General features: G+C 48.4%; 1 protein-coding gene across 1 annotated transcript in view; it reads left to right on the forward strand.

The window, feature by feature from the left end:
* The window catches only part of SMARCA5 (SNF2 related chromatin remodeling ATPase 5), a 682,605-nt gene that overhangs the window by 361,164 nt on the left and 295,179 nt on the right, over nucleotides 1-26,262 (forward strand). Inside the window, exon 12 of the mRNA XM_069631209.1 lies at nucleotides 16,615-16,736. Coding sequence (XP_069487310.1) covers nucleotides 16,615-16,736 — 122 coding nt within the window. The remainder of the gene's footprint in view (nucleotides 1-16,614; nucleotides 16,737-26,262) is intronic.

Below are 26,262 nucleotides of genomic sequence, written 5' to 3' on the forward strand. Positions count from 1 at the left end.
CAAAGCGACTCGGGGGCCTCCAGAGTCTACTCCGGATACTACTTGGTAAAGAAAACCGGGGGCTGGAGGCCCATTCTAGACCTGCAGCGTCTCAACAAATACCTCAAGTCCCCAAAATTCAGGATGTTCACATTGTCACTTGCTCAGCCAACTGGAAGGAGACTTCTTGACGTCACTGGATTTGGAGGACGCATACTTTCACGTTCGCGAGAAGCATCGGAAGTTCCTTTGTAGTACAGGGAAGGTGCTACCAATTCAAGGCACTCCCCTTCGGACTGAAGTCGGTGCCCAGGGTGTTTACGAAGTGCCTGCACCTGTGGCGGCCCATATGCATCTACAAGGGATACATGTGTACCCGTACCTCGACTACTGGCTCATCTGGGCTAAGTCAAGGGAAGTAGCTGTCAAACACATGGAGAGGACCGTCTGGCAACTGACGGATCTGGGGTTCTCTGTCAACTATCCAAAGTCCTGCTTGTACCATCACAGAACATGCTGTTCCTGGGGGCCAGGCTGAACACGGTCTGGTGCCACCCTCGGAACCGAGGATTGCAGCCATTCTGGGCAAAGTGCAAGGGCTGTTGGCACTGTAGACTGCCACAGTGCGGACCAACAAGTTGTTTCTTGGCATGTCGTGCATTTACCTGATCTGGCTTTGCAGGTTGCGGGTTCGATTCCCTCAGGAATTCCTGGATGCTCTGTGGATCCAGGTGTCCTGTCAGAAGCTTTGCAGACAAGATTGATCTCCATGAGTTCAGTTGAGCGGTAAGGCGGTGGGGCGTGCGCTCCAATATTGCCAGTGGCATGGATTTCCAGATCCAGGGCATTCACCATGGACGCTTCCCTGGAGGGCTGGGGAGTCCACACCAGACATCTCCACGCCAGAGGCCTGTGGCTGCCAGAGAAGAGGGATCTCCACATCAATGTCCTGGAGCTGCGGGCAGTGTTCTGGGCCCCCAAGTCGTTCCTTCCCCCAAGGGCAAGGTGGTGAGGGTCTTCACTGACCATACCACCACTGTTCTACCTCAGGAAGCATGGGGTATGGAAGGCCTTCAAGATCCCCAGTGTTGAGACGCCAGAATTGGGCGACAGCCCAGTGCCGCAAGAAATGTTGCTCATCCCTTTTCACCTGACAATCGAGAAAACCATTGCCGACTCCCCCAGGAGGGAGCTGCGCTCTTGCCAAAAATGGGAACTTCGACGGGATCAAGTGGACAGCCTCTTCCTTCCTCCCTCCATTGTCTCTCCTGCTGCAAGTCCTCAATGCACTCAAATGGTTCCGATTGAGGATGATCCTCGCCCCGGTATGGCAGAGGCAGATTTGGTACCCAGATCTTCTCAACCTGTCAACGTTGCCCCCCCCGGTCAAGCTGCCAGTGGTCGCGGATTTGTTGGCCAGAGAAGGTGCAATCCTACATCACGACCCAGCATCACCGAACTGGAAGGCTAGACTCCTGCAGCCTTAGTTTGGAGGGTATGAGCTACCAGCGGACTGTAGGGAAGTCCTTGCCAGGGCCAGAGTGTAGTCTACTCTGAAGTGATACAGGCACAAGGGGTAACCAATTTTGCGACGTGATGCCGGATGCTGAAGATCAATCCTCTGAGGGTCACGGCCCTGCAGATTCTTCTGTACTTAATGTCCTTGGCCAAGGCTGGCGCAACCCCTCTATCGAGATGCATCTGGTGGCTATCTCCCGTTACACCAGGTCTCCAGGACAGTCTTCTTTGGTCCCACTGTCTTGTCAAGGAGTTCCTCAAAGGACTGTCAATTGTTTCCGCCGGTGAAGGCTCCGGCTTGCAAACTCAACATGGTGCTGACGAGGCTCATGGGTCGTGGAAGGGGCCCTTGAGCCTATGCTTCAGGTCTCACTCCTTTCGTGGATAACCGCTTTCCTCAAGGCTATCACCTCTGCCAGGTGGGTAGGTGAGATCAGGCCCTATCCTGCAAACAGCCTTATTTGACTTTTCACGACACAATGGTGGTTCTGCGGACGCACCCCTCTTTCATGCCAAAGGGTCTTTCGGAATTCCACCTCTGCCTTTGGTGTTGCCTGTGTTCTTTCCGAAGCCTTCGTCGCCGGTTGAGAGGGCCTTGCACTTGCTGGATGTCTCGTGTGCTGAAGTTCTATGTGGCACGCACAAAGAGTTTCCGGAAGAAGCCTCAACTATTCATGAACTTTGGTCCTGTGAACCATGGGAATGTCCCCACCTTCAAAAGGGCCAAAGCAGGAGGGGCCAGGTTCACCTTCCTTGCTCCTAAACACTAGAATGCCTTGCCACCACCCTTCGAAATGAGACATCCTACCTAACATTCTGCAAATCTATGAAAACAGAACTTTTCAATTAGCTCACTTAATATTTCCTGCCCTGTTACGCAAGATTCTATGCAGCACCCTTTGGGTGCACTACAACCTTGACCTCCTGGCAATAGGAACTCAACCTTTGGTATAAGTCTGTACTACACAGGTTGGTAGCATGTTGAGCAGCCAGGCTTATCTCAAGAGTGGTCAATGTGAGCTGTACAGAGTTACAGATTTACAATGACAAGCATTCAAACTTTCACACAAGGTTTCTTGATTTAAACAATTTAAGTCAGTTTGAGTAAATCTTCTTCAGAAGGGGCAATATAATAGTAACACACAACTATACTCCAAAATATACACTCTTAATGTTTCTAAATCAGTAAATACCCTTTTGGGATGGCACACCCACCTACACCCTCAGATGACATTAGCAACTAGGACACTGTGGACATTAATATAGCACGTTTGCATTTAGGACCAGACTAAAAGTATGTCAAAGAAAAAGGTTATTAGAACAAAACGGGAGATCACACATATTCCAAAGCCAGTAAGTACTTTTGTAAACCCCCTCAATGCAAAGTTAGTTAACCCCTTCCTCGAAGGAAGACCAAACACAATGTCGGAGGGAAGAAGAGTCATTAAGGCCAAAGTCAATTGGGCAAACGTCTAGGTGAGCTGAAGCACTTCTTGCAGGTAGGGAAAAGTCTTGCACAATGTTTTTGAAGTCTTTGTAGAAAAGAAGAAATCAAAGCAGGGCCATAAGCTGATTGGGTTTGTGAGGTTAAGAAGCTGTTTGCAACTCCAAAGAAGCAACCAAGACAATCTCGAGTGAGGTTACACAAGAGGTAAATTCTCAGACTTTACAGTACCTTTGGTTAGAAGAAGAGGGCTTTGGCTGGCTTCTGTTCCTATGCAGCTCTGCAGATCCTGGGCCTCAGTCGTGGGGACAAGAGGGAGAACGTCTGGAGGACTCCTGCACTGCGACAGAAAAGGACCAACGTCTATTCAGTGTCACTTTGCAGTTTCAGTTCCTTGCGTCTAAGCAAATGGCACCACTGCAGACTCTTGGCCGTAGAGATGGGCTTTCCTTGCATCTGGGGTCCAGCACTCTGAGGTGGCTCGGTGAGTCCTGCTTTCTGGAAGTCCGGAGGATCTTCCTGGAGCTCTAGGCCAGCTTAAAATCAACGTACACAATCTGGTGTTCCTCTCCCTGGCTATATGGTTTCCAGCAGCAACTCTATGGAAATTCATCCAGCTCAGATGGATTTCTAGGTGGCTTACTTTGGAGTTGATTGGTCCCACCAACTCAAAGGGAGAAGTTGTCCTTGGAGGGTCTTCTGTCGATAAGAATTTGGAGTTTCAGCACAGCAGCAGGGCTTCACCAGGCAAACCAACGGTCCAGGAGTTGCAGCAGGCGTCCTCTTAAAGTTCTTCGGTTCCTTTGTCCAGTGGTCAACTCTGCCTTCCAAGCCAAAAGCCTCACCTTTTATTCTGTTCACTCCCATTCATCCCAGCGTAGCTGTCAGTCACCCCGCACAGGGAGTTTCGGGCACCTCCCTCACTTCCAGCCTACGCCAGACACCCTGGAGCCAGAGGCAGGGTTCACTCGTGAATCCCGCCAAAGGCAAAGCTAACAATGGGACCAAACCTGGTTTGGCGTGCAGAGTAAATCTCAAGAAGGACCTTGCCACAAATGGGGGAAAAAAAAGACGACCGGGCCATTTTGACAAAAATGGCACTCTTGGGTGCTTTACCGTGGCTGCGAACGCAGCCCGCTATAAATGCACACCATAGTAGTTAAATGTAAACCACTGCCACCAGCCATTCAATGAGGAACGGGTAACATAAAAAAATGTTACATGAGAAGCTAGACACAGGGGATACTAGGTAACCCCTCCAGCACCCTATTGTAAGATTGTGTGCTGAGTCTAGAAAGTTACAAATTTAAGTAAAGTCAACTTAACTTTACTGCTCTGGAAACAGTAGTCATCCCAGAGAAGGTATTTAAACCTTGGGGAACCTGAAAGACTTCCCTGTGCCCCTGCACGGAACGTGCTGTGTGACAATGTAAAAGATTATGCCTATGGAGTTTCAGACTCCACAACCAAAAGAAACAGTTCACAAATCACATTAACATACGTGAGTGGGGAAAAAGGGTCTTGCACTCTAGGTTTAAAAAAATCAAGTTCTCAAAATCCAGGAAAGTTGCAGGGGGGTCTCTAAGGTAGAGGGAATTGGCACATTTTTGACAATTCTCCCTTACACCCCCAACGTGCTGTGCCTCACCAGAGTTGCAGAAGCCCAATGCCGGGGGTTTGTGCCCATTGATCAGTGCATCATTTTGTTAAGTCAGAATTCGTCCAAATCTTCGTGGGCATCCTAAGGACCACCAGAGTCCAGGACCGAAGGAGCAAGCTTCTTCCAACCAGAGTTTTCATTCTTAATGTGCTGCCGTGGAAAAGGCGCCAAAACACTGAAGTGCCGCTGAAACGGAGGAAATCCATTGCTGAGGAGTTTCTCTCCTCAGTACTGCTGCAGGACCCTGTCGGACAGACTTCTTTTGTCATCACAACCAAGGTCCAGGAACAAGGGTCTGCCAAACTGTAGCAAGGAGGAATCCAGCTGGATAAACTTTCTTCAAATCGCAGGTACTGTGGGGCTTGGGGTGTTCACCTCTTTGCCATACGTTGTGCTTCCTATCTTGCGAAGTACGTTAGTGGATATCAAATCACCTGCACTGGCCTAACAGCTTGTGCTCTCTACAAAGTAGCTCAGATATTGTGATTTGGTCTGAGCTTATTAACTTTGTCAAGACTTTGTCTTAGAAGAAATGCATCAGAACTATTGACTTTGCCCATTGACTTTGGCTGTCCTAGCTCCCTAAAGGCACTCCTCTGAACCTACTAGCTTTGGCAGTAGTTCCCTCAAAGAAATTTTCCACTAACCTAGTTGGTCTCTTATGCCGAGCTCGCAAGAGTTAATAACTTTGTCCCGACGACCTACGGTCGTCTAGTCTCCCGACTAATCTTCACGACTACCTTGTGTGGTACATGCTGCTGAAGACATCCACAACTGCTCAACGACTGTTGACCGCATGGCCTTGGCCCTCCGGCCAGGCCCTTACAGTAGGGAGAGTGGGGCTCTGGGTTTATTCTGCTCTAAGAATGTGTTTCCTTTTCCCCCCTCTCTTGGCCTGGCTGCCATTACCCTCTGCTATGGAGAGGACCCACCTTAAATTTTGCCCATCGTGCAACAGCAAGTTTCCTTGGAAGGACACCCATCACCTTTGCAATCTGGGTCTTCCTCGAGACCAAGATGACCGCTCATGCTAGTCCTGTAAGTTCTTTCGACTGAAAACATTGAAACAGGCAGACTAAACGGTGGGCAGCCTCCGCGGTGCAGCCCAAAAGCCATTTCCCCCATTGGCAATGTTGCTTCAGACAATGAGGAATCCATCGGCAGCCATGGGTCCAAATTGGAAGCAATCACCCTTTCGGCAGAGCCTTCAGGCTCCAGAGGCCACCGCCTCTGTTATGGGGAGTTCAAACCCCGGCGACAAGGGCACCCACGCACCACACACACAATCCCTAAGGCCTCTTCGGAGTCGTCGCAGCGCATAACGCCATCGGGCCGCAGTAAACTTCGGTGCCTTCAGAACCTTGCGGTTCACCGCTCTCCACGCAACTGCCTTCACGGCATGTGACTGGGCATTCCTCTTTAAAGAGCGTTAACCCTAAAAGTCGACACTGTCCAAGGGTACACAAGCACCTGAGGCCTCTGGGATGTTGGGTAGGATTTTCACAGAACTGGGGAACCTTCCTGACCTTGGTCAACCCCAGAACACTTTCTTTACTAGTAGGATATTCTTCCTGAATACCTCACTCGGTGGGAACATTTTTTCACACTCACAGAATCTTGAACTATTTTTATGGGTATCATTTTTCTGACTCTCCTTAGTTTTTCTTTTTTTTTTTTAAAGTTATACTCTTCAACTTTTTGCAAGAAGTGCTTGATGTTGCTGGGTTGCCTTGGGAGCTCTTTCTTTTGCTAACCTTGAGAGAAATACAGTTCCCAAGGGTAGAAAGGATCTTTGGCTCCCTTTTGCATTTTATTCTGTGAAGCCAGCACACCCTACCTTATGTGCACTGCTGGGGAAATGCAATGTATCCACTTTCACATAGAAACTAACAATTCTGTTACAGGGACAAGTTTACCTTCAATGGCTGGTGGCAGTAATACCTTGTATTAATTTGGTGCACCTTTACTGTGGCCTGTGTTCACAGCTGCAGTACAGTCACCTAAGGGTGCTCATTTTACCAAAATGACCCCTTTCTTTTTTTCTGCCATTTTAGTGTTTCTTGTTCGTTCCCCTGACATCCAGGGCAGGAAATTCCTTAGTGTGGTTTATTTATTTTTCTTCGGCGTGAGTCCTGGACTCCCCACCCAGGCTCCAGTCTGTCTGTGAGGGCAGGAAGTGAGAGAGCAGTCCAAAACTCCACAGCCCTTTGTCTTCCACCTTGCCTGAATGGGGACAAATTTCAGTGGGGGGGGGGGGGGGGCTGGCTGTCCCGATTAAGCAACCAGACCGTCCCTTCTTGTAAAATGCGGGGAGAGAATGCAGAGGCTGTGCTGTATTTCCTGATAAATACTGCGTACCCGGGAGTTGAAGAGAAGTCTACCACTGGAACTGAAACCGAAGAGGATGATGAAGGAAAAGTGGCTGAAACTATTACCAGTGACCGGAGAGCCTGCTGTGTAGTCTGAGCCTGCTGTAGCCCTTTCTTGTAATCGACCTGGGGACTCTGAAAACGACAACCCAGAACCTGGTGAGACCCACTAGACTCGCATTTTGAGCCATCCCATGCGTTGCTGCGACCTCGTTTTGCTGCAATACCCATGGACCTCAAGCCACTGTGCGGTGCACAGTCTTCCGAATCTCGCTGAAACTTTGTGGGCATCCTGGTGGCTCGCCAGAGACAAAAATAGTCAGTCCCCTGAACAGATTGCTGCACCTTTGTAATGACCAGAATTCAACTGCGATTCTGTCTTCTGTGCTCCTTGAAAAGGCACCAGAACTGCATTCAGCCGCGAGGAACTTTAGAACCCACCCCGGAAGATTACACTTGCGTCCTCTCTGAGGAAGAGATCCACATACACGTATCAGGACATTTATGACCAGGAGGAGGACCCTACCTTCTTAGACTACACTGAGGATAGCCACCAGGTTGAGGCTGAACCCTGGGCACTCCCTGCTCACGACCATGATGTCCTATGTTTGGATTCACCTCCCTCCACTCCTGCCCGCCAGGCTTCCCCAGTGGACGACCAGATGGTGTTCAACGCCATCTTGAGAAAGGTGGCTGACCATTTTCAATTTGCCACCCAGGAGGCCTTGCCTGAACAGGATTTTGTGGAGGATATCCTCACAGAAAAGCCCCCCTCCAGCCAAGCCATTCCGTGTCTGAATTCAATTAAGAGGAGATTGGCTCCCTCATTGGTGAAACCAGCCCACACAAGGGCAGTAAATCTGAGGGTAGAAAAACTATTTCACCCGTCGCCTACTGACCCTACTTACATTAAGGGCCATGCCACCCCCGATTCCCTAGTGGTTACCATCACCAGGAAACTGGTGGGGTTCTCCCTTTCAGTGGGAGAGACCCCTGCTGATAAGGAGTCGAAAAGGCTGTACGCTTTGGGAAAGCGGGTCACCAGAGCAGCTGCTTTTTTCCACGCACATAGCGAACCCCATGTTTGCCAGTTATGCTGATGTACAGTGGAACCTAGTGTATGAAGGTGTACAGGAGGTGCCTGAACCCGCCAAAGCCAAATTATTCGTCATCGCGACCGAGGGCAGACCAGTCAATCAGAACGTGCTGAAAAATACCCTGGATGCCGCGGAAACGGCAGGAAGATCCCTGGCACAGAGCCCCCTGCTCAAACGGCACGCTTGGCTCAGGAACTCTGGCTTCTAGCCAGAGACCCAAGCAGCTCTTAATAAACCTGTTGAAGATACAAACCTCTTTGGTAAGGCAGTGGACGAGACTGCCAAAAAGGAGCATGAGACTCTAAAGTACCTTCAGCATATTGAACACAAACCCCTTCCCCTCCCAGAGGGGGGGGGGCTCCCATCGGTCTTTTCGGGACAAAATCAGTAATACCTGGAAGTCAGGACAGGCATCCAGCCCCTCCGCCAACTATCCACCTAGACAGCAGCAGCACAGGAAGGGTAGAGGCAGGGGCCCCAACTCCAGGAGAGCCGTAGCCTATGGTCAGAAATTACCTACGGATCCAGGTCCCCTCCCATGTCACCCTGGTCGGGAGGCGCTTAACATCTTTCCTGTTGGCATGGGAGGGGATAACGTCAGACCAGTGGGTTCTCACGACTGTTGCCCACGGATACTGTGTAGAATTCGCTCGACTGCCACAATTCAGACCGCCCAAAGCAAGACTCCAGACCATCTCCAGATCCTGATACAAGAGGTGGAAGCACTCCTGGAAAAGGACGCCATAGAAGCCGTCCCTATTCTGATGTTGAAGTAGGGGGGATTACATGACAACACTGGACATGAAAGATGCATACTTTCATATTGCAATGTTGCCAGTGCACAGAAAATACCTAAGGTTCATGGAGGACAAGTACTACCAGTTCAAGATACTCCCCTTTGGCATTGCCTCGGCCCCAAAGGTGTTTACAAAGGTCCTGGCAGTAGCAGCAGCACACCTGTGCAGACTATCCGTCCCGGTTTACCCTTACCGCGACGATTGGCTCATAACTGGGGATTCTTAAGAAACAGGAAGACAATAGACCTTGTGTTCAGTCTGAGGTTCTCCATCAGCGAGAAGAAATCCAGCTTAGACCCCATTCAGCTCAAACAGTTTCTGGGGGCTCTAATTCGGACCAGAGACAGCCTAGTCTTCCCTTCTAACGAGAGGGTTCAGAACATGCTTTTTCAGATCCCTCAATATGTAGCCAGTCAAGAAGTGACGGTATGCAAGGCCATGCGACTGCTAGGAATGATGGCATCATGCATTTATTAGTTCCTCATGCGCGGCTGCGCATGCGTCCCATGCAAGAGTGGCTAAACAGCCGGTGGGGTCAGGCCAGCAGTGGGAAGATCTGGTAGTTGTCTCGCCAGCCCTCGTTCGCTCTGTAAATGGTGGTCGAGGGGAAAACCTCTTTAAGGGGAAGACATTCACCACCCCTGCAGTAGAAGCCACTCTCACGACAGACTCCTCTCACAGGGTGTTGGGGGGGGGGGGGGGGGGGGAGGGGGGAATTTGTTTACGCTTTTTACCCCCGACTCAACTAGGTGGTGCACAAGATGCACCAGGAACCAGTCACCATGATATTGGTGGCCCCAATGTGGGCCCACCAACCCTAGTTCTCTCACCTGATGGAGATGTCGCTCTCCCCTCCTATGAAGTTGCCCTGCCCATACAACATGTCTCAGGACAGAGGGGGAAACGTGACACCCATGCCCCCAAACTTTGATCTTAGCGCCCTGGCACCTGAGGTCAGAGTTCGGTCACCTTCAACTCCCTCAGACCTTAAACTCCCTCAGATGTATGGACATACTTGGGGAAGCTAGGAAACCTTAGTCGGTATTGCTATTCCAGTAAGTGGAAACGCTTTGTCATCTGGTGCAATACCAAGAGCATCAACCCGATTGACTGCTCTCCTACCCACATTGTTGTATCCGACTCACTTGTTGTACTCTGCCTACACTACGTCACAACAAAAGGTGTTGTGGTGGAAAATACCTGTTATTAAGGCTTTCATGGAAGGGGTTAAAAGAATGTATCCCCCATCTCAAACCCAGCTCCTGGATGGGACCTAAATGTGGTTCTTGCGAGACTTATGGGGTCTCCCTTTGAGCCTATGCACAAGGCAAGCCTCAAAGACCTTACTTATAAAATGGCCTTTCTAGTGGCTATCACTTCTGATAGCAGGGTTAGTGAACTACAGGCCCTTTTGGTTCTAGACCCTTTCGTTACAGTCCACAAATAATAAGGTGGTTCTGCGCACACATCCCCGACTTGCGCCTAAATTCATTTAGAAGTTACATGTGAACCAATCAATTGAACTACCTACTTTCTTCCAGAATCCCACTAACATTGCTGAAAGAAGCCTACACACTAGATGTGCGCAGGGCAGTCATGTTCTACTTGGAAAGAACTAGACCACTGAGGAAGGCAACTGTTTTTCGTCTCAGTGGCAGCTGGTAGAGAAGGGGATCCCGTCTCTAAATCGGCAGTCTCTAGGTGGATTGTCAAATGCATCACACTATGCTACTCTTGCTAAGAGAACTCCCCTTCAAGCCTAGAACGCACTATACTCGGGGCACTGGGGCTTCCATAGCATTCATTGCAAATGTTCCCCTTGAGTCCATTTGCAAAGCAGCAACCTGAAGTATAATATTGCCTAAACACTCATTGATCTGATTCTCAGGTGGGACAAGCAGTACTAAGACATCTTTTCACTACTGTTCCTTCTCACAACCCACATCCAACTCTGGGTACTGCTCGCTAGTCTATGCACAACATGTGATTCTAATCAGATTAACAAGCATCAGGAGACATGCATTACTCACCGTAATAGCATTTCTGATGATTGTATCTGCTTAGATTCACAGGCGCCCACCTAGCCTCCCCGCTCTGGTGGAAGGAACATAGACTTCTTACTACTTTCTCTCTATGTACTCACTCACAAATAGCCTTGGGCTCCATCAAAATACAATTGGAGGGACCCAGCTGCGTGAGGGATTTCGGGTACACTACATGTCACGATAGGGATAGTGTTACTGACACGACTATGCCGGTGTCCCCTTTTTCCCTTGGAAAGAAGAGCACAGACGGGGTAACCGGTGCTTGCCCCTCTATCACAAGGAAGGATGCAAGGCTTGTAAGCTCCTCCGTCCCAAGACTTTAAAGGAGCATAGTCAAGCGGTGGGCGGCCTACGGTATGTCGAAGGCTGAATTTTCTGCCGCAGCCACCGAATGGGACGGCAAGAGTGACTATCACACCTCCGAACCGGAGGTTGTTGACCTTACGACGGAACGCTCGCGTTCTGCATTCTGTACCCGGCCCAACTAGGCACGGCTTAGGCACTGCTATGGGGAAGTCACACCCTGGTGACAAAAACAAACATGTACACAGCACAAAGCACACAACCCCAAGTCAATCTTCGGTTAAGTCGAAGAAGACTTCAGCGCCAACGGGTACACCAGATGCTCCGGCAGCACCTGCCAACCGTCTGGATTGGCAGCCCTCCCCACAGCCTCGTATACGCCTAGCGACCGGGCCATCGAAAACAAAGTGCGCTACCTCTAACATATCGGGTTCCGTCGAGACGCATCGCAAGGAGGTGTATGGTGACGATAGGGTTCCGGTTCCGCCGAAGAAGGCGGTCGCTGAAGATAAGGCCCCGGCACCCACGAAGAAGGCAGTCGCTGAGGACAAAGCCCCAGCACCGCCGGAACTCCTCGCAATCGCAGGCTGAAGCTACACGCCTCCCAACTGCGGAGGACGTTGCCGACAGCTTAGCTAGCATTGTTGCCGCCCACTCCCATAAGTGGCAGCCCGGGGATACTCCGAGGCTTACGGAAAAGGCCAAGGATCCGCCGAGGTCCAAAGATGACCTAAGGGGGGTGGGTGGGGAGTACCGGAACCCACCCATAAATCGAAAGAGAAGCACAGACGTCTCACCTCAGTACCGTAAGAGAAGTTCTCTGAGGGCAAAGAACGGCTGTTCTCCACGATGAGACAAATCTCTACACTTTTCGACGGATGAACGCTTCCAAGACACTTTTCCACCTCTAGACCATTATAGGTCCTCGGTTTGGACTAAATAAAAGTTTGCGAACTGCATGGAAAGACTGGACAGGTTAGTTTCCCGTTCAGAACAACCCACACCAAGGAGGCCAAGGGATGAGAGCCCTGCGGACCCCAAAGCTAACTTTCCAAGGCTTTTTGACCCCTCTTTAGAAGAGGATATATACAACTACGACCTAACTGAGGATGACATTCCTGTTAACACTCAGGATGAGGAATTCATCAACCCTGAGGAAAATGCAGTATCCCATAGAGGGCTTGGAAGAGAACCCAGATGTAGGTGACCCTCAACCATGGCAGTCCCCAGATCCTCAAGATCCCGATACCTTGTCTCTGGATTCTCCCTAGTCCACCCCACTAGGCAGCAACTCTCACCAGTGGATGATCAATTGACTTTTAACGTAATGTGTGAAGCAGCTGATCACTTTAAGATTGCTACAGATGAAGCGGTCCCCGAAGCGGACTTCGTGGAGGACATCAAGGAGAAACCGCCAGCCAGGCTATTCCTCATCAATTCAATTAAGAACCGTCTGGCGCCCTCCTCAACACCTACTCTCACAAGAGGTGTCAACCCATGAATAGAAAAACTTTTGTCCTTCATCAGACCCTCTGTATATCCGCTCATTTCAACCCAGACTCCCTGGTGGTGACTACTACACGTAAGGGGGCAGAGGGTTCCTTTGTCAACCGGCGAGTCACCCCCTGATACGGAAGGTAAACGACTCTACGCCCTTGGGAAAAGGATCACAGTTGCAGCAGAATTCTCAACGTGCTTTTCCATCAACACGACTTTGTTGGCCAGCTACGCCGATGTCCAGTGGGCTTTACTACAGGCAGGCATACAGGAGATTCCCAAACCCCACGTGCTAGTCTCCTCACCACTGTCACTGAGAGCAGACGTGAACCAAAGCATTCTTAAGAATACTTTGAATTCTGCAGAAACGGCTGGTCAATCCCTGAGGGCACATTCCTGAAGACATGCGTGGCTACGGAACTCTGGATTCAAGCCAGAGACGCAAGCATCACTGATAAACCCATCAAAAAATCCAACCTGTTTGGGAAGGCGGTCGATGAGGCCCTCGAAACTGCAAAAAAAGAGACACCCTAAAAACACTGGACCAAATTACAAAGGCCCTCTACAAGACGAGGATCTGAGTCCAAACTGCTTTTTCGTGGCCAACGCTTCCCTCAACAAAAATACTCCTCGGGGAAACAATTGGAATTCTAGATTTATAGTGACATTTTCGAATGTCACAATTTCAAATGCATTTTTCTCGCATGAAAAATGTCTTTTTTTTTTTAATGGGGGTTCCCCAACTCTGTTTTTATTGACCCTTTTTTTACTAACTAAACCCAAAAAACATAAAATTAAACAAAATATTCAAAAATATTTTTTCAAGAAAAAATGCATTCAAAATCGTTCATTCAAAATTTTAACTGGATACTGGAATTCTACCCTGGGAAATAGCAGATGCACCACCCCGTATCCCAAAAGGGGTCAACGTTGTGGCAAAGAAAGAGCCTCCGGTTCAAAATGACCCAAAGATTCGGGTCCCCTCCCATGCCTCCCCAGTCGGGGGCCGGCTAATATTGTTTCTTCAGGCATGGGAGGGAATAAGTAGACCAGTGGGTGCTAAAGACCGTGGCCCATGGGTACTGTATAGAGTTCAAATGGTCCCCAACATTCCAGACCTCCACGAGCAAGACTACTGACACCAGACCATCTTTGCATTCTTCTTCAGGAAGTCGAGGCACTACAGGAGAAAGGAGCCATAGAAATCGTGCCGCTGTCACAGGTAGAAGGTATTTATTCAGTGTACTTCCTTGAACTCAAAGGGATCTAACCATGCTCCCTGTTTTAGATCTGTGCCCAGCGAACAAATTTCTAAAGCCACAAGTTCTGCATGGTCACTCTGCAGGAAGTAATTCCACTGCTTCACAGTGAGATTACTTGGGAACACTGGACATGAATGATGCATACTTTCATATTTCAATGTTGACGGCCGTCCTTTTGGACTTGGAGGGAAATCCCAAGGTTCTTCTAAAGGATTCGGAGGAGGTGCCTCGTCCTACCGTCAGCCATCCCACTCTTATTCCTTTTGGCTACAGGGGGACATTGTACTCCACGTCTTCACAGAATGGTGCTTCCCAGAGGTCGACTTGTTAGCCACTCTGGAGAACACCCAATGCCCAAATTACACCTCCATGTACCCTCACCCACAGCACTGCTGCAAGGGGAACGGTCTGTGGATAACACGTTCCGGGAAATTTGTCTGCCCCTCCCCGAAACCCCTGCTCAACAGAATAGTGCACAAGATGCACCAAGAGCCAGTCTGGATGATTCTGGTGGCCCCAATGTGGGCCTGCCAGCCTTGGTTCTCCCATCTCATGCCAATGTCACTCCCCTCCTATGAAGCTGCTGTGCCCGTACAACATGCTGTCTCAAGACCAAGGAGAAACACTACATCATGCCCTAAAACTCTTAACATTAGCAGCCTGGCTCCTGAGGTCATAGTTTGGGCTCCTCCAGCACCCTCAAAGATGCATGGACATACTGGGAAAAGCACAGAAACATAACACTGGGCATTGCTACTCCAGCAAATGGCAGCTTTGTGTCATCTGGTGTAATGTCAAGGACATCAATCCTATTGAATGCTCACCTCGATATCCTGTACCTAACCCACCTGTTAAATTCATTCTGGTTTTCAATTCTTTAAAGGTCCACTGCTGCGCTTTCGACACACACCACGTCTCAAAACAAGGTTTCATGGTGGGAAATTGCTGTAATTAAAGCCTTTATGGAAGGGTTAAAGAGATTTCCCCATATTTCAAACCCAGCTCCCGGGTGGGAACTGAATGTTCTTACCAGACTAATGGGGCCTCCCTTTGAACCAATGCATAAGGCTAACCTTAAAGCACTCGCCTACAAGACTGCCTTCCTGGTGGCGATCACCTCTATAAGGCGAGTTAGTGAACTGCAGACCCTTTCAGTTTAGGACCCATTTGTCACTATTCACAAAGGTGGGGTGGTTTTGCGCGCACACCCTAGCTTTGCACCTACATTTTTCTCAAACTTCCATGTAAACCAGTCCATAGAACTGCCCACCCTTTTCCAGAACCCCACTAATGTGGCGGAAAGAAGCCTCCACACACTGGATGTAATGAGAGCGGTTATCTACCATCTGGCAAAGACAAAGCCACTAAAAAAAACCAACCCGTTAATTTCTGTGGCAGCTGGTTGAGAAGGGGACCCAGTCTATAAATCGGCTTCTCCAAGTGGATCGTAAACTGCATCTCACTGTTTCTCTTGCCAAGAGAGATCTACCCTTCACGCCTAGAGCACACTCTACTCAGTGGCTACCATAGCATTCATTGCAAATGTTCCTCTTGAATCAACTTGCAAAGCAGCAACTTGGAGTTCTGTACACACCTTTACACAACACTACTGCCTAGGTACACTCTAGATCTGATTCTCAGGTGGGGCAAGCAGTGCTAAGACACCTCTTGGCTACTGTTCGTTCACGCATCCCATCCCCATCTCTGGGTACTGCTTGCTAGTCTATGCACAGCATGTTATTCTAAGCAGATTCACAAGCATCGGAAGACATGCATTACTCACCGTAATAACATTTATGATTGTATCTGCTTAGATTCACATGCGCCCACCCTTCCTCCCCTCGTAGAGTAGAATGAACATAGACCTCTTGCACCTTCTCTTTACACGCTTACGCTGACTACAAGGCTCCCTCACGGCAGAAAAACACAACCAGAGTGACCTCGACGCCTTAGGGATTTTGGGGACAATGCATGTCACGGGTTGTTAGTCATGCCCATGTCGACATCCCCTTTCAATCTTCGAAAGAAAGCTGCAATACTCCGTTTCCGAGAGATGTCAGACTATATGCACAGCATGTGAATCTAAGATACAATCATCAGAAATGCTATTACAGTAATGCATGCCATACTCATATTGCTGGGATGAGTTATCTGCCTCACTTTAGGAGATAGTAAAACAATTCCAAACTATTGAAAGTATGTTCTCGGTCTTAGTCTAACCTTTCCTTCCTTAAACAACTCAATAACTGAATTGGTAACTGAAAATAAAGTGCAATACTGACCTTTACTGAAGTCACTCCGTGTGCTGGAACATGTGTTGGCATAAGAAAAGTATTTGCCAACTTTTATTGTCTTTTAAAACGAAATCCAAACTTTGAATGTTACTAGTAGATCTTTTTAAAGAATGCTTATTTAAACCTTGTGTATTACCTAATACTAAGCAGAGAAGTCTTGTGTGGTCCTCACCAGTTGACTGCACTAATTCTTACCCAACGCTTTGACCAAATTGAATGACAAGTAGGTGTTTTACAATGAATTTTTTTTTTACTGTTTTGACGCATCACCAATCCTTTTCTTAGTGTTGAGTTTTCATGCTGGTTGCCAGCAATAGTAATGTTTCTTTCTTTTTATTTCCTAAATAAGACTCTCGCGTGCTCATATTTAGCCAGATGACCAGGGTGCTGGACATCCTGGAAGACTACTGCATGTGGCGTAATTATGAATACTGTCGACTAGATGGAAATACACCGCACGAAGAACGACAAGTGAGTATATTTGGTGTTGCACTCTTTTGCCACAACTTTGTTGTAATGGTTGTACAGCTTTTCACCTAAACTGTGGCAGCTTGTTGTATTGATGAACGTGAGGAAGACCCGTCATTTCAGAGTACTCTGCCATATTCATGCTTTGTGTTGTGAATGATTTTGGCTCATTGTTGTGGGACTCTGAGAGGCCATCCTAGTGGATTATCAAGGGTTGTTCACTCTTTGGTCTAACCAAACTTTCTGGCTAGCATAGGCTTCACAGTAAGGCCTAGACTTGAGTTCTGCACAAATGTTTAAAAATATAATGTGCCTTTATTTTTCAGGCTTGTGGATCAGTTTAGAATCGCATGCTTTGCATTGGCCGTTTGAAAAGGAACGTCGACTGGGCGTTTGTGTAATAGTATCCCTTCCCGCAGCGTGTACTGTACTCCTGATCCTTCACGCATCCAGGTTCTCGTTGTTCGTACTATGTGGTCTTTCAAATCTGAGTGCATTACCTGTAATCCAACATATATATTGCATTTACTTTGTTATGCTGCCTTCACCGAGAGGACTGCCTGCTGATAGCCCAGAACATTGCATGTGGCTTTAAAAGGTCCTGGAGATTCAGAGAAAGATGGTCTACAACTCTTCAGCCTATGCAGTCGGGAGCCGGGGGAGGGAGTGTTAACACTAGTAGTCAGTTTGTTAGGGGGTTTTACAAAAGTACTGTCTGAGACATCACTTGGGAAAGCCCACCATCTGTGAAAAGGGTTGCACTGTTTCGGTTTAGCCTGAACAACTTGAGTGTTAGAATGGCAAGCAGCCTGGCTTACTCTAAGGGTGAGGAGGGCTGCACTGAGGTACAAAACTCTGTGCATACACTTAGTCCAAGAAAACACTGATACACTTCTAAGTTCGATCCAAAAATTGTTATTTGATATATACAATGACACACTTTCAAGTCTGTTTTAGAACACAGTAAAACAATAGGACACTTAAAATATTTAGAGTATAAAACAAAGTTGCAGTCGCACTAGAATAGCTTTCAGTAACAAATTGCATAGTAAAACCATCTGACTGCTGACCCGGTCACAGGTTTCTTGGTCTCGGCGACTGAAGAAAAGGGACCTTCGGTGTATCTGGCAACAACCTTGTGCAGACAAATGCCCAGCAAAGGATCTTTGTGGTTCTGGATTGTTGGTGCGTTTTTCGGCTTGGATGAAGGACATTTGTCACAGCGGTGGGCTCTTCGCCTCCTTTTCACATCCCTCGTCGGGGTACTTTGGGGAGCTGGTTTGATTGTCCGCAGGCTTGGGAGGATGCCCACAAACTCCCAAGGGAAGCCGTGCTTCAGGTGATTGGTGAATTGCAGGCCATGGAGGTCGCAGCTCTTCAAGGGATTGTGCACATTTTAGTTTGTCTTGGTACTTGTTTGCTGGCCCGTCCAAGCGAGAAAGTTGTTAGGATCTTTCGATACTGCTTAGAAGTTGAGGTTGGGACAGCATCGGTTACTCAGCAGGCTTTGGTGGTCATTAGAAGTTTCTGGTTGGGTCCTTCATCGTTCGTTGGATTATTCTGTTCCAGTGGTCGACTTAGTTTCAGCTTCATGGCCTCAGTTTATCCAAGAACACTGGCTGAGTCCAGCATTCAAAACCCATGCACCATTCAAACTTGGGGGGAGGAGAGGGTGTTTGTCAAATGGGGACGGCAAGCCTCCCAGTTTGAACTGGTTTCAGTCAGGCACACAGCAGGACAAAGGACAGGATTTTCAATCACCTCCCCACTTCCTCTCATGCTAGTCACACAGAAGCTTTGCTGGCTTTCCTTGGAAAGCCTGGTGAAAACAAAGGGACCGGAGTCCTCCCCCACCCAGAAAGGTAGAAGACATCAGAAAGAACAAGTCATCTTGTTCAGGACTTAAAACGGTACAGGCACCATTTTGGGTAACCCTTATGTCTCCTACAAAAAGGTACACTGCCACCAGGCTGAGCAGAGGGCTTGTCACAGTAACCAAAAAGTTACTGGAGAGTTGAAAAGGGATACATTGGATCTCCTCAGCACTCTAGGTGTGCTGATCTCGCAAAAGAAAATAAAGGTTGGATAAAAAGTATCCCTCTGCCTTTATAACTGTGTTAACCAAGGGAAAATGAAAAAATACTAAGTGGAAGATCTAGGAGCTCCCAGCAACACTGGGCAGAAAGTGCTGTTGGGAGGTGGAGCTGTGCCTCTCTGAGCACAGTGAGCAAGGGGTCCACAACTGGGTTCCCCCAGGTAACTTAGGTTGACCAACCCCAAGTTCCTTGCAAAAATACAAAGGTAGCAGGTGCCCCTCTCTAGAAAGAACATGGCATGATGACCTGCTCTGTGGTTTTACCCACTTTGAGAGTCTGCAGCCATTGCTTTTTGCTCACTGTAATTTTCACAAAGGATGGAAATTTCCATTTGCATATCACTTTGTCCCGCCCACAAGAGCAGTCCAGCACCAAAATGCCAGACAAACCTCCGGTGAACAAGAGTACCAACAGCAACCCCAGACACTTGTTTCAGCCTTGGGGGAACCCAGACGTGGACCTCTTGCTCGCTGTTCAGAGGGACAGCTCCACCTCGCTGATGAGGCCAAACAAGGTTGAAACACGTGTGAAGAGACTGAAGTAAGCAAATACCCCAGCCAACCCAGTAACTGAGCACAGAGGTGTTGCAGCAGGCAGACTGTAGGATATGCAGCCAAAAACCCAGTCTATGGATTCCTTTGTGTAGAAGACGGAAGACAGGACTTTGGACTTTGCAGTAGGGTTCACGGAAGAAGGCTCCTGGCAAGATTTTCCTTGTCGCTTGATGTAGCTCTGTGGATTTGGTGCCTTTTCAGTAGAACATAAGAAGACAGAATATCGCTGGTCAGATTCTCATCATTTGTAATGTCCTGCACTCTGGTGAGGGTCCTTTTCGGACTTCTTTCACGTCTCTAGAAGTCCAGCAGGATGCCCACAAAGTGTTCAGCAAGATTCATGTTAGGCAAGATTGTTTGCAGTAGCCTGTGGGAGACTGCACCAGTTTTGTCCTCTTGACAATAGTTAACCCAACCTTTGGTTTAAGCATGTACTACACAAGTTGATAGTGACTAAGCAGCCAGTCTCATCTCAAGAGGGGACAATGTGGGCTGTAGCATTGTAACAGTTTCACAGTGACAGTTATTCAAATACACACACAGGGTTCCTTGATTAAACAATTAACCGTGGTAACCGCAGAGTATTGCATCTTTTCATTCAAGGATCGAAAGGGAACGTCGGCATAGGCGTGTCTGTAACACTATCACTAATGTGACGTGCAGTGTACCCAGAAATCCTCACTTGTCAGGGTCCCTCAGATAGTTTGTTTTCCGCCCAGCTAGCTAGTCTCCTTATGCAGAGCTCCCAACCGTTGGTCATTTTTTATAATATTTGTCCCCTCTTCTACTAAACCGCTCCCGAAGACAGAACAGACTGACGGCTGGTGTTTCAGCCGGGCCTTCTGGCCGGCCTGCATAGTAGGGAGTGGGATCTGGGGGTTTCGTTTCTTTCTAGAATGTTTCCTTCTCCCCTCTTTGCCCCTTTGGTATTGTCGCTTTAGTTTACCTGCGCTATGGACAGGACTCCCTTGTAATTCTGCCCTACATCCTAAAACCATAAAGGAGCGTTGTGTGAAACAGTGAGCGGCCTATGCAATGTCGCAGGCCGAGGGTAGCGCCCCGCCACATCTGCCGAAAGTGATGAGGCCCATGGCGATGACCATGGCTCCGCCACAGACGCCATTGACCTTATGACGCAGCATATTCGCTCCGAGACGTCCGTCCCCAATAGGCAAGACACAAGTCCTGCTATGGGGACGATACACCCCAGCGACGAGAACGCACCCACTTCACATGGGACTAAATACACAACCCCCTGTCTCGCTGCGGTGCCTCAGTCGAAAGCGGTCCAACATGCCAACGGGTGCGTCGAATTCCTTGACGACACTCGCTGATTCGCATGATCAGCAGCCCTTCCCACAACCATGGCAGCGGCATGTGTCTGGGCACTATGCAAGTAAGGGCGCCAGCACCAAATCCCTCAAGGCTGTCGACGTGCCTTCCAAGGGCACGCTGACACTTAAAGCTCTGGTTGCGCCAAAAGTTTCTACGCAATTGACTGCACAGCCTAAACACCTCCTCGTAACACTGAGCATCAGCAAAAGCCTCGCGAAGATTGTCTCTGCGGCTAGTAAACACAAGGACAGACTCAGATAGGTTGAAAGACATAACAGAACGCCCGGAAGGGCGGATAGGCCCAATAATATGTTGAAAGAGACTACAGAACTCCCGAAAGAGCGGCAGGACTTTACGGTGGATCCCCAGTCTTTGTCTAAGACTCTCCGTGAATAATCTCGACATTCTAGACTGCAGGATCCTCTAGAGGTGCCCTTTCCACCTTTAGACACCTCTGGGTCATCTATATGTACTAGGGAAACATTTGAGGGTTGTATGAACAGGCTAGAAAAATGTGTAGATTCTTCGGAGAGGTTCACTCCAAAAAGGCCTCGTGAGAAGATCCCTTATGATGTACCTACTAAAACTAAATATCATTGGACCCTCTCCAGGAGGAGGTGTTTGGACTATCAGATCCAGAAGAGCTTTCTCTTGACCCTTGTGCACAGGGGGATGATCCCTTCGAGGATCCTTTTGATCACACCCCAGATTGGAGAGATGACCAGCCAGTTGCTGAGAACCCACCTTGGCTATCCTCTAACCATACCCCGGACCCAGATGCCATTTGCCTTGACCCTCCCTCGTCTCTCCCTCCTCTGCATCAAACCTCTCCTGTTGATGACCAAATGGCGTTTAACGCCATTGTTAGGAGGCTGAGCACTTCCAGATAGCCACGCAGGAGGCGGTGGTAGACTCAGATTTTTGTGGAGGACATTTTAAAGCAAAAGTCTCCGGCTATCCAAGCTATTCCCTTACTTAATTCCATCAAGAGGCGCATCACCCCACCTTATTGACACCCCCAGAGCTGTTAATCCTAGGGTAGAAAAACATTTTTGCCCTTCCCCAACTAATCCCCTACCTATTGGGGGTCATGCCACCCCAGACTCTCTGGTCATGACAGTAAGTAAGAGGGCTGGGGTCCCCTTGGTCTACAGGCGAATCGCCACTAGACCAAGAGTGTAGAAAGTTGTATACTTTGGGAGAAAAGCATTACCACTGCTGCGGCTTACTCCTTACGCACAGCCAATAATATGTTCTTGGCTAGTTATTCGGATTTCCAATGCAACCACCTGCAGGAGGACCTGCAGGAGGTCGCCGAACCAGTGCGCTCCCACCTACTGACAATTGTGTTGGAGGGTAAACCAGTCCATCACAACATACTCTGTTAGGCAGAATTGCATGCAGTACCCTCTGTAACCACCACATACAATTAGGACTAAAGGTGTAAGCAAGACCAACCGTTGGTATAAGTCTGTACTACAGTTTTTGGCAGTGAGTTGAGCAGCCAGGCTTATCTCAAGAGTGAATTACTCAGAGGACTTTCAATCAGTGGTTCAAGTTGACACTTGTACTCGAGGTTTCTTGGTAAAAAACGTATTAATTATTGCACATATCACTAGCTGAAGCAACTTAATATTATATCCTAATACACTTCAATAAAATAAGATTTTGAGACAGTTTGAGCTCCCCTGATATAGGAGCCAAATTGCAGTTCAGTTACTTAGAAGTGAGCAAAAAGGACAAGTTAAGTAGAATAGATCATACTTGTTAGACCGTGCAAATAGTTTCAGTTCACCAGAAGAGTTTAATTCAAGTCAATAGGACAGGCCAAAGTCAAAGGGCTAGTGTTCTGGATAGGAAACAATTGGTCTTCAGGACAAGGATCTAACACCCCCAGTACTTATCCTCCCAGAGGACAACGTTTGGGAAAGGGAAGGGGTCGTGATGCCACCTCTAGAGGTTCCCCAGCCTATGGTAAAAAATGACACTCGAATCGGGGTCCCCTCCCATGTCGGGGACGCTTAACATCATTACTGCCTGCATGGGAGGGGAATCGCATCAGACCAGTGGGTGCTCAAGTAGTCACCCACGGGTACTGTATAGAGTTCAACCGGCCACCTCGGTACATGCCTCCAAGATCCAGGCGCCGAACACAAGAACACCCCAAGATCCTGCAGGAAAAGGGCTCTATCAACGTCGTCCCCGGTCTACAGGTAATCAAGGGTATTTATTCAGTGTATTTCCTTGTACCCAAAAAGGATCTAACCATGCGCTCTGTTCTAGACTTGCGTCAGCGAACAAGTTTGTCAAACCCCAGAAGTTTTGTATGGTGACGCTGTTAGGCAAAGTTTGTATGCAGTACCCTCTGGAAACACTACAGACAACTCTGACTACAGGTATAGGAAATCAAACCTTTGGTATAAGCTTGTACTACACAGTTTTGATAGCGTGTTGAGCAGCCAGGCTTATCCCATGCGGGGGTCAATGTGAGCTGTAGTGGAGTTTAAGATTTAGTTACAAGTATTCAAATACTCTTACACTCAAGGTTTCTTAAATAGTTATTCAATTATCAGCCAGTTAGAATATCCCTTCTTCAGAAGGGATCAATATAATAGTAACGCTCAAATACACTTCATGAAATATACACCCTTAATATCACTAAATCAGATACCCTTTTGGGATGGTCCACACAGTACCTTCACCCTCAGGTAACTTCAATTGCTAGGGTGCTAGGGACATTAATATCACTGTTGCATTTAGGGTCATATATTAAGTCAAAGGAAAAGATTATTTGTAACATACAAGAGTCCACAAATATTCTGCTGGCAAATACTTTTCGGATTCCCCCCCCCCCCAAGAAGAGTCATTCATTACAATAGGCTAGGACAAAGTCAATGGCAAAGGTCTTCTATAGGATGAAGCACTTCTGTTAGGTTAATGGAAAAGTCTTTGCACAATGTTTCAGAAGTCTTTGAAGAAAAGAATCAAATGTAGGGCTGATTAGACTTGTAAGTAGTAGATGCAAGCAACTCTACAGCAAGAAGTACTTCGTACAGTACCTTTTCAAAATGAAGAAAAGATGCAGCAGATGACTCCTGTTACTGTGCAGCTCTGCAGATCTCACTGTTTATGGGTCTCAGTCCTCAAAATCCAACAAAGTTGCTAGGAGTCTCTAAGGTGGAGGGAATTAGCACATTTTTGTGAATTCTCCCTTACAGACGCAGCAGGGAGTAATTTGCTTTCTCATGAAGGGGGGGGCGTTACATGGCAACATTGGACATGAAAGATGCATACTTTCATTTCTGATGATTGTTAATCTGCTTAGAATCACATGCTGTGCATATGGTACGACATCCAGTGGTAACAGCAGAGTATTGCATCTTGTCTTTCGGGGACCGAAAGGGGACTTTGGCATAGGCGTGTCTGTAACACTATCCCTATCGTGACGCGTAGTCTACTCAAAATCCCTCACGCGGCGAGGTCCCCCAGATAACTGGTCACCATATTGCGGAGCTCTTACACAAGTGACATTGTTTAGCTTTAGACTGGCTTTGTCGGTTATTCCCCTTTAAGTCACTTAGGCGGCAAGTAAGTACTTCGACAATGTCAGGGATTTTCTACGTCAGTGAATTTCGGTGCCTAAAATCCAGCTGCTGAAGCATTCATGTGGCCGAGCCCTCTGGCCGGCCTACACAGTGGGGAAGTGGGGTAGGGGTTGCCATATATTTGTCTTTCCTCTTTCCCCCCTCTTTGCCCTCTAGGTCTGGTCATCTTTGTTTATACCTTTCGCTATGGAAAGGACTCCATTTAGGTTCTGCCCTAAGTGTAGGGTCAATTACCCGTGGAAAGACTAGCACAGAACGTGTAATTCTCGTCTCCCGTTAGATCATGGCGATAAGTTGTGCGCGGCTTGTAAGCTCCTTCTGCCTAAGACCCTTAAGGAGTGCCCTGTAAAGCGGTGGGCCACGTACAGTATGTCCCGGGCGGAACCCTCTTGCCACACCCGCCGAAAAGTGACTGGGGCACCTCCGATGACCAAAACATCTGTATCGGACTTATAGACCTGGAGGCGGGCACGCCCATCCCCAACCCTTCAAGGCCTGACGCAAGTCTCGCTTCAGGGACAACACCTGGTGACAGGGGCATACAAAGACATCACACTAAACACACAACCCCACCACCGATTTCAACGGGTATGTCGAAAAAGGTGAAGGCGCCAACAGGGCCGTCAAATTTCGCCTGATTCCTCTGATTGAGTAGATCAGCAGCCTTCCCCATATCTGCAGCAGCGTCTTGTGACTGGGGACTCCAAAAACAAGGGCGCTACTCCTAAATCGAGTTTACACTTCGAAACGCAGGAATTCGACGCTCTGACGGCCCTTAAAGGCCCAGTAGGCCCAAAACCTTTAACTAGGCCTCCAGGTGAAAAATCTACCGCTAGGACCTCTAACGCCATGGTAGATGGTAAATCTACTGATAGACCGCTGGATCCGAGAACTCCAGTCGATTCAGCAGAGATTGAAGACAGTATCGAGAGAATTACTTCAGCAGTTGGGCTGGTACCTACTCCGTCAATGCATGGGGCAGGCTGCAGAGAAGTCTAAAGATTCGCCATGGTGCCCACATACTCGCGAAATATATGAGGACAATCAGCTTCTTTCCAACACCCTTGGAAACAAATGTAGATGCCAAAGGGCAGAAGATGCTGTTTTTCCACCTCTAGGCCCTTCTGGTTCCTCTAAGTGTGCAAGGAAGAAATTTGAAGGGTGCATGGATCGCCTTGAAAAAATTCTTTCTGAACATCATTCCCCTAAGAGATCTCGTGGAGAACCTATTTTAAAATCTGCTTCATGTGTCCAAGAAAATCTTGACTGTCGGCCTTCGGTACCTGTCCATCATGAAGACGTGGTCCAGGTGGACACTTCGTAGGACATCTACAGCAAAGAAGACCCTTCCTGCGGACTACACGGAGCACCAGGCAGATGCCATGGACAACTGGGAGGAAACCCAGCAAGTGTAAACAGAGACATGGACACTCCCCACGCAAGATCAGGACACTAATCTATGCCTGGATGCTCCTCCATCCACCCCGGGTTGGCAGGCTTCGCCTGTAGACTACCAAATGGCCTTAATGCCATCTTAAGGAAGGCAGCAGATCACTTTCAGATCACTACTCAAGAGGCGGTACCCGAACAAGACTTTGGAGGACATTCTCAAGGAGAAACCCCCTCAAGCTAAGCCATTCCCCTCCTTAATTCTGTTAAAAGAAGATTGGCCCTCTCCCTGGTGTCTCCAGCACAGACCTGGGCAGTGGACCCAGGAGTGGAAAAGCTATTTCGGCCAGCTCCTTTGGACCCTCAATACATTAAAGGCCACGCCACCCCAGACTCCTTGGTAGTGACTACCGCCCAGAAAAAGGCAGGAGTTCCCCTTGCTATGGGGGAGACACCTCTGGATAAGGCATGTACGCCCTAGGTAAGCGTGTTACCTCGGCAGCTGCATACACCACATGCATAGTGAATAACGCCATGCTGCTGTCGAGAT

This window comes from Ambystoma mexicanum, chromosome 6q (genome assembly GCF_040938575.1).
Source record: "Ambystoma mexicanum isolate Mex_15411 chromosome 6q, UKY_AmexF1_1, whole genome shotgun sequence".
NCBI classification, from domain to species: Eukaryota; Metazoa; Chordata; class Amphibia; order Caudata; family Ambystomatidae; genus Ambystoma; species Ambystoma mexicanum.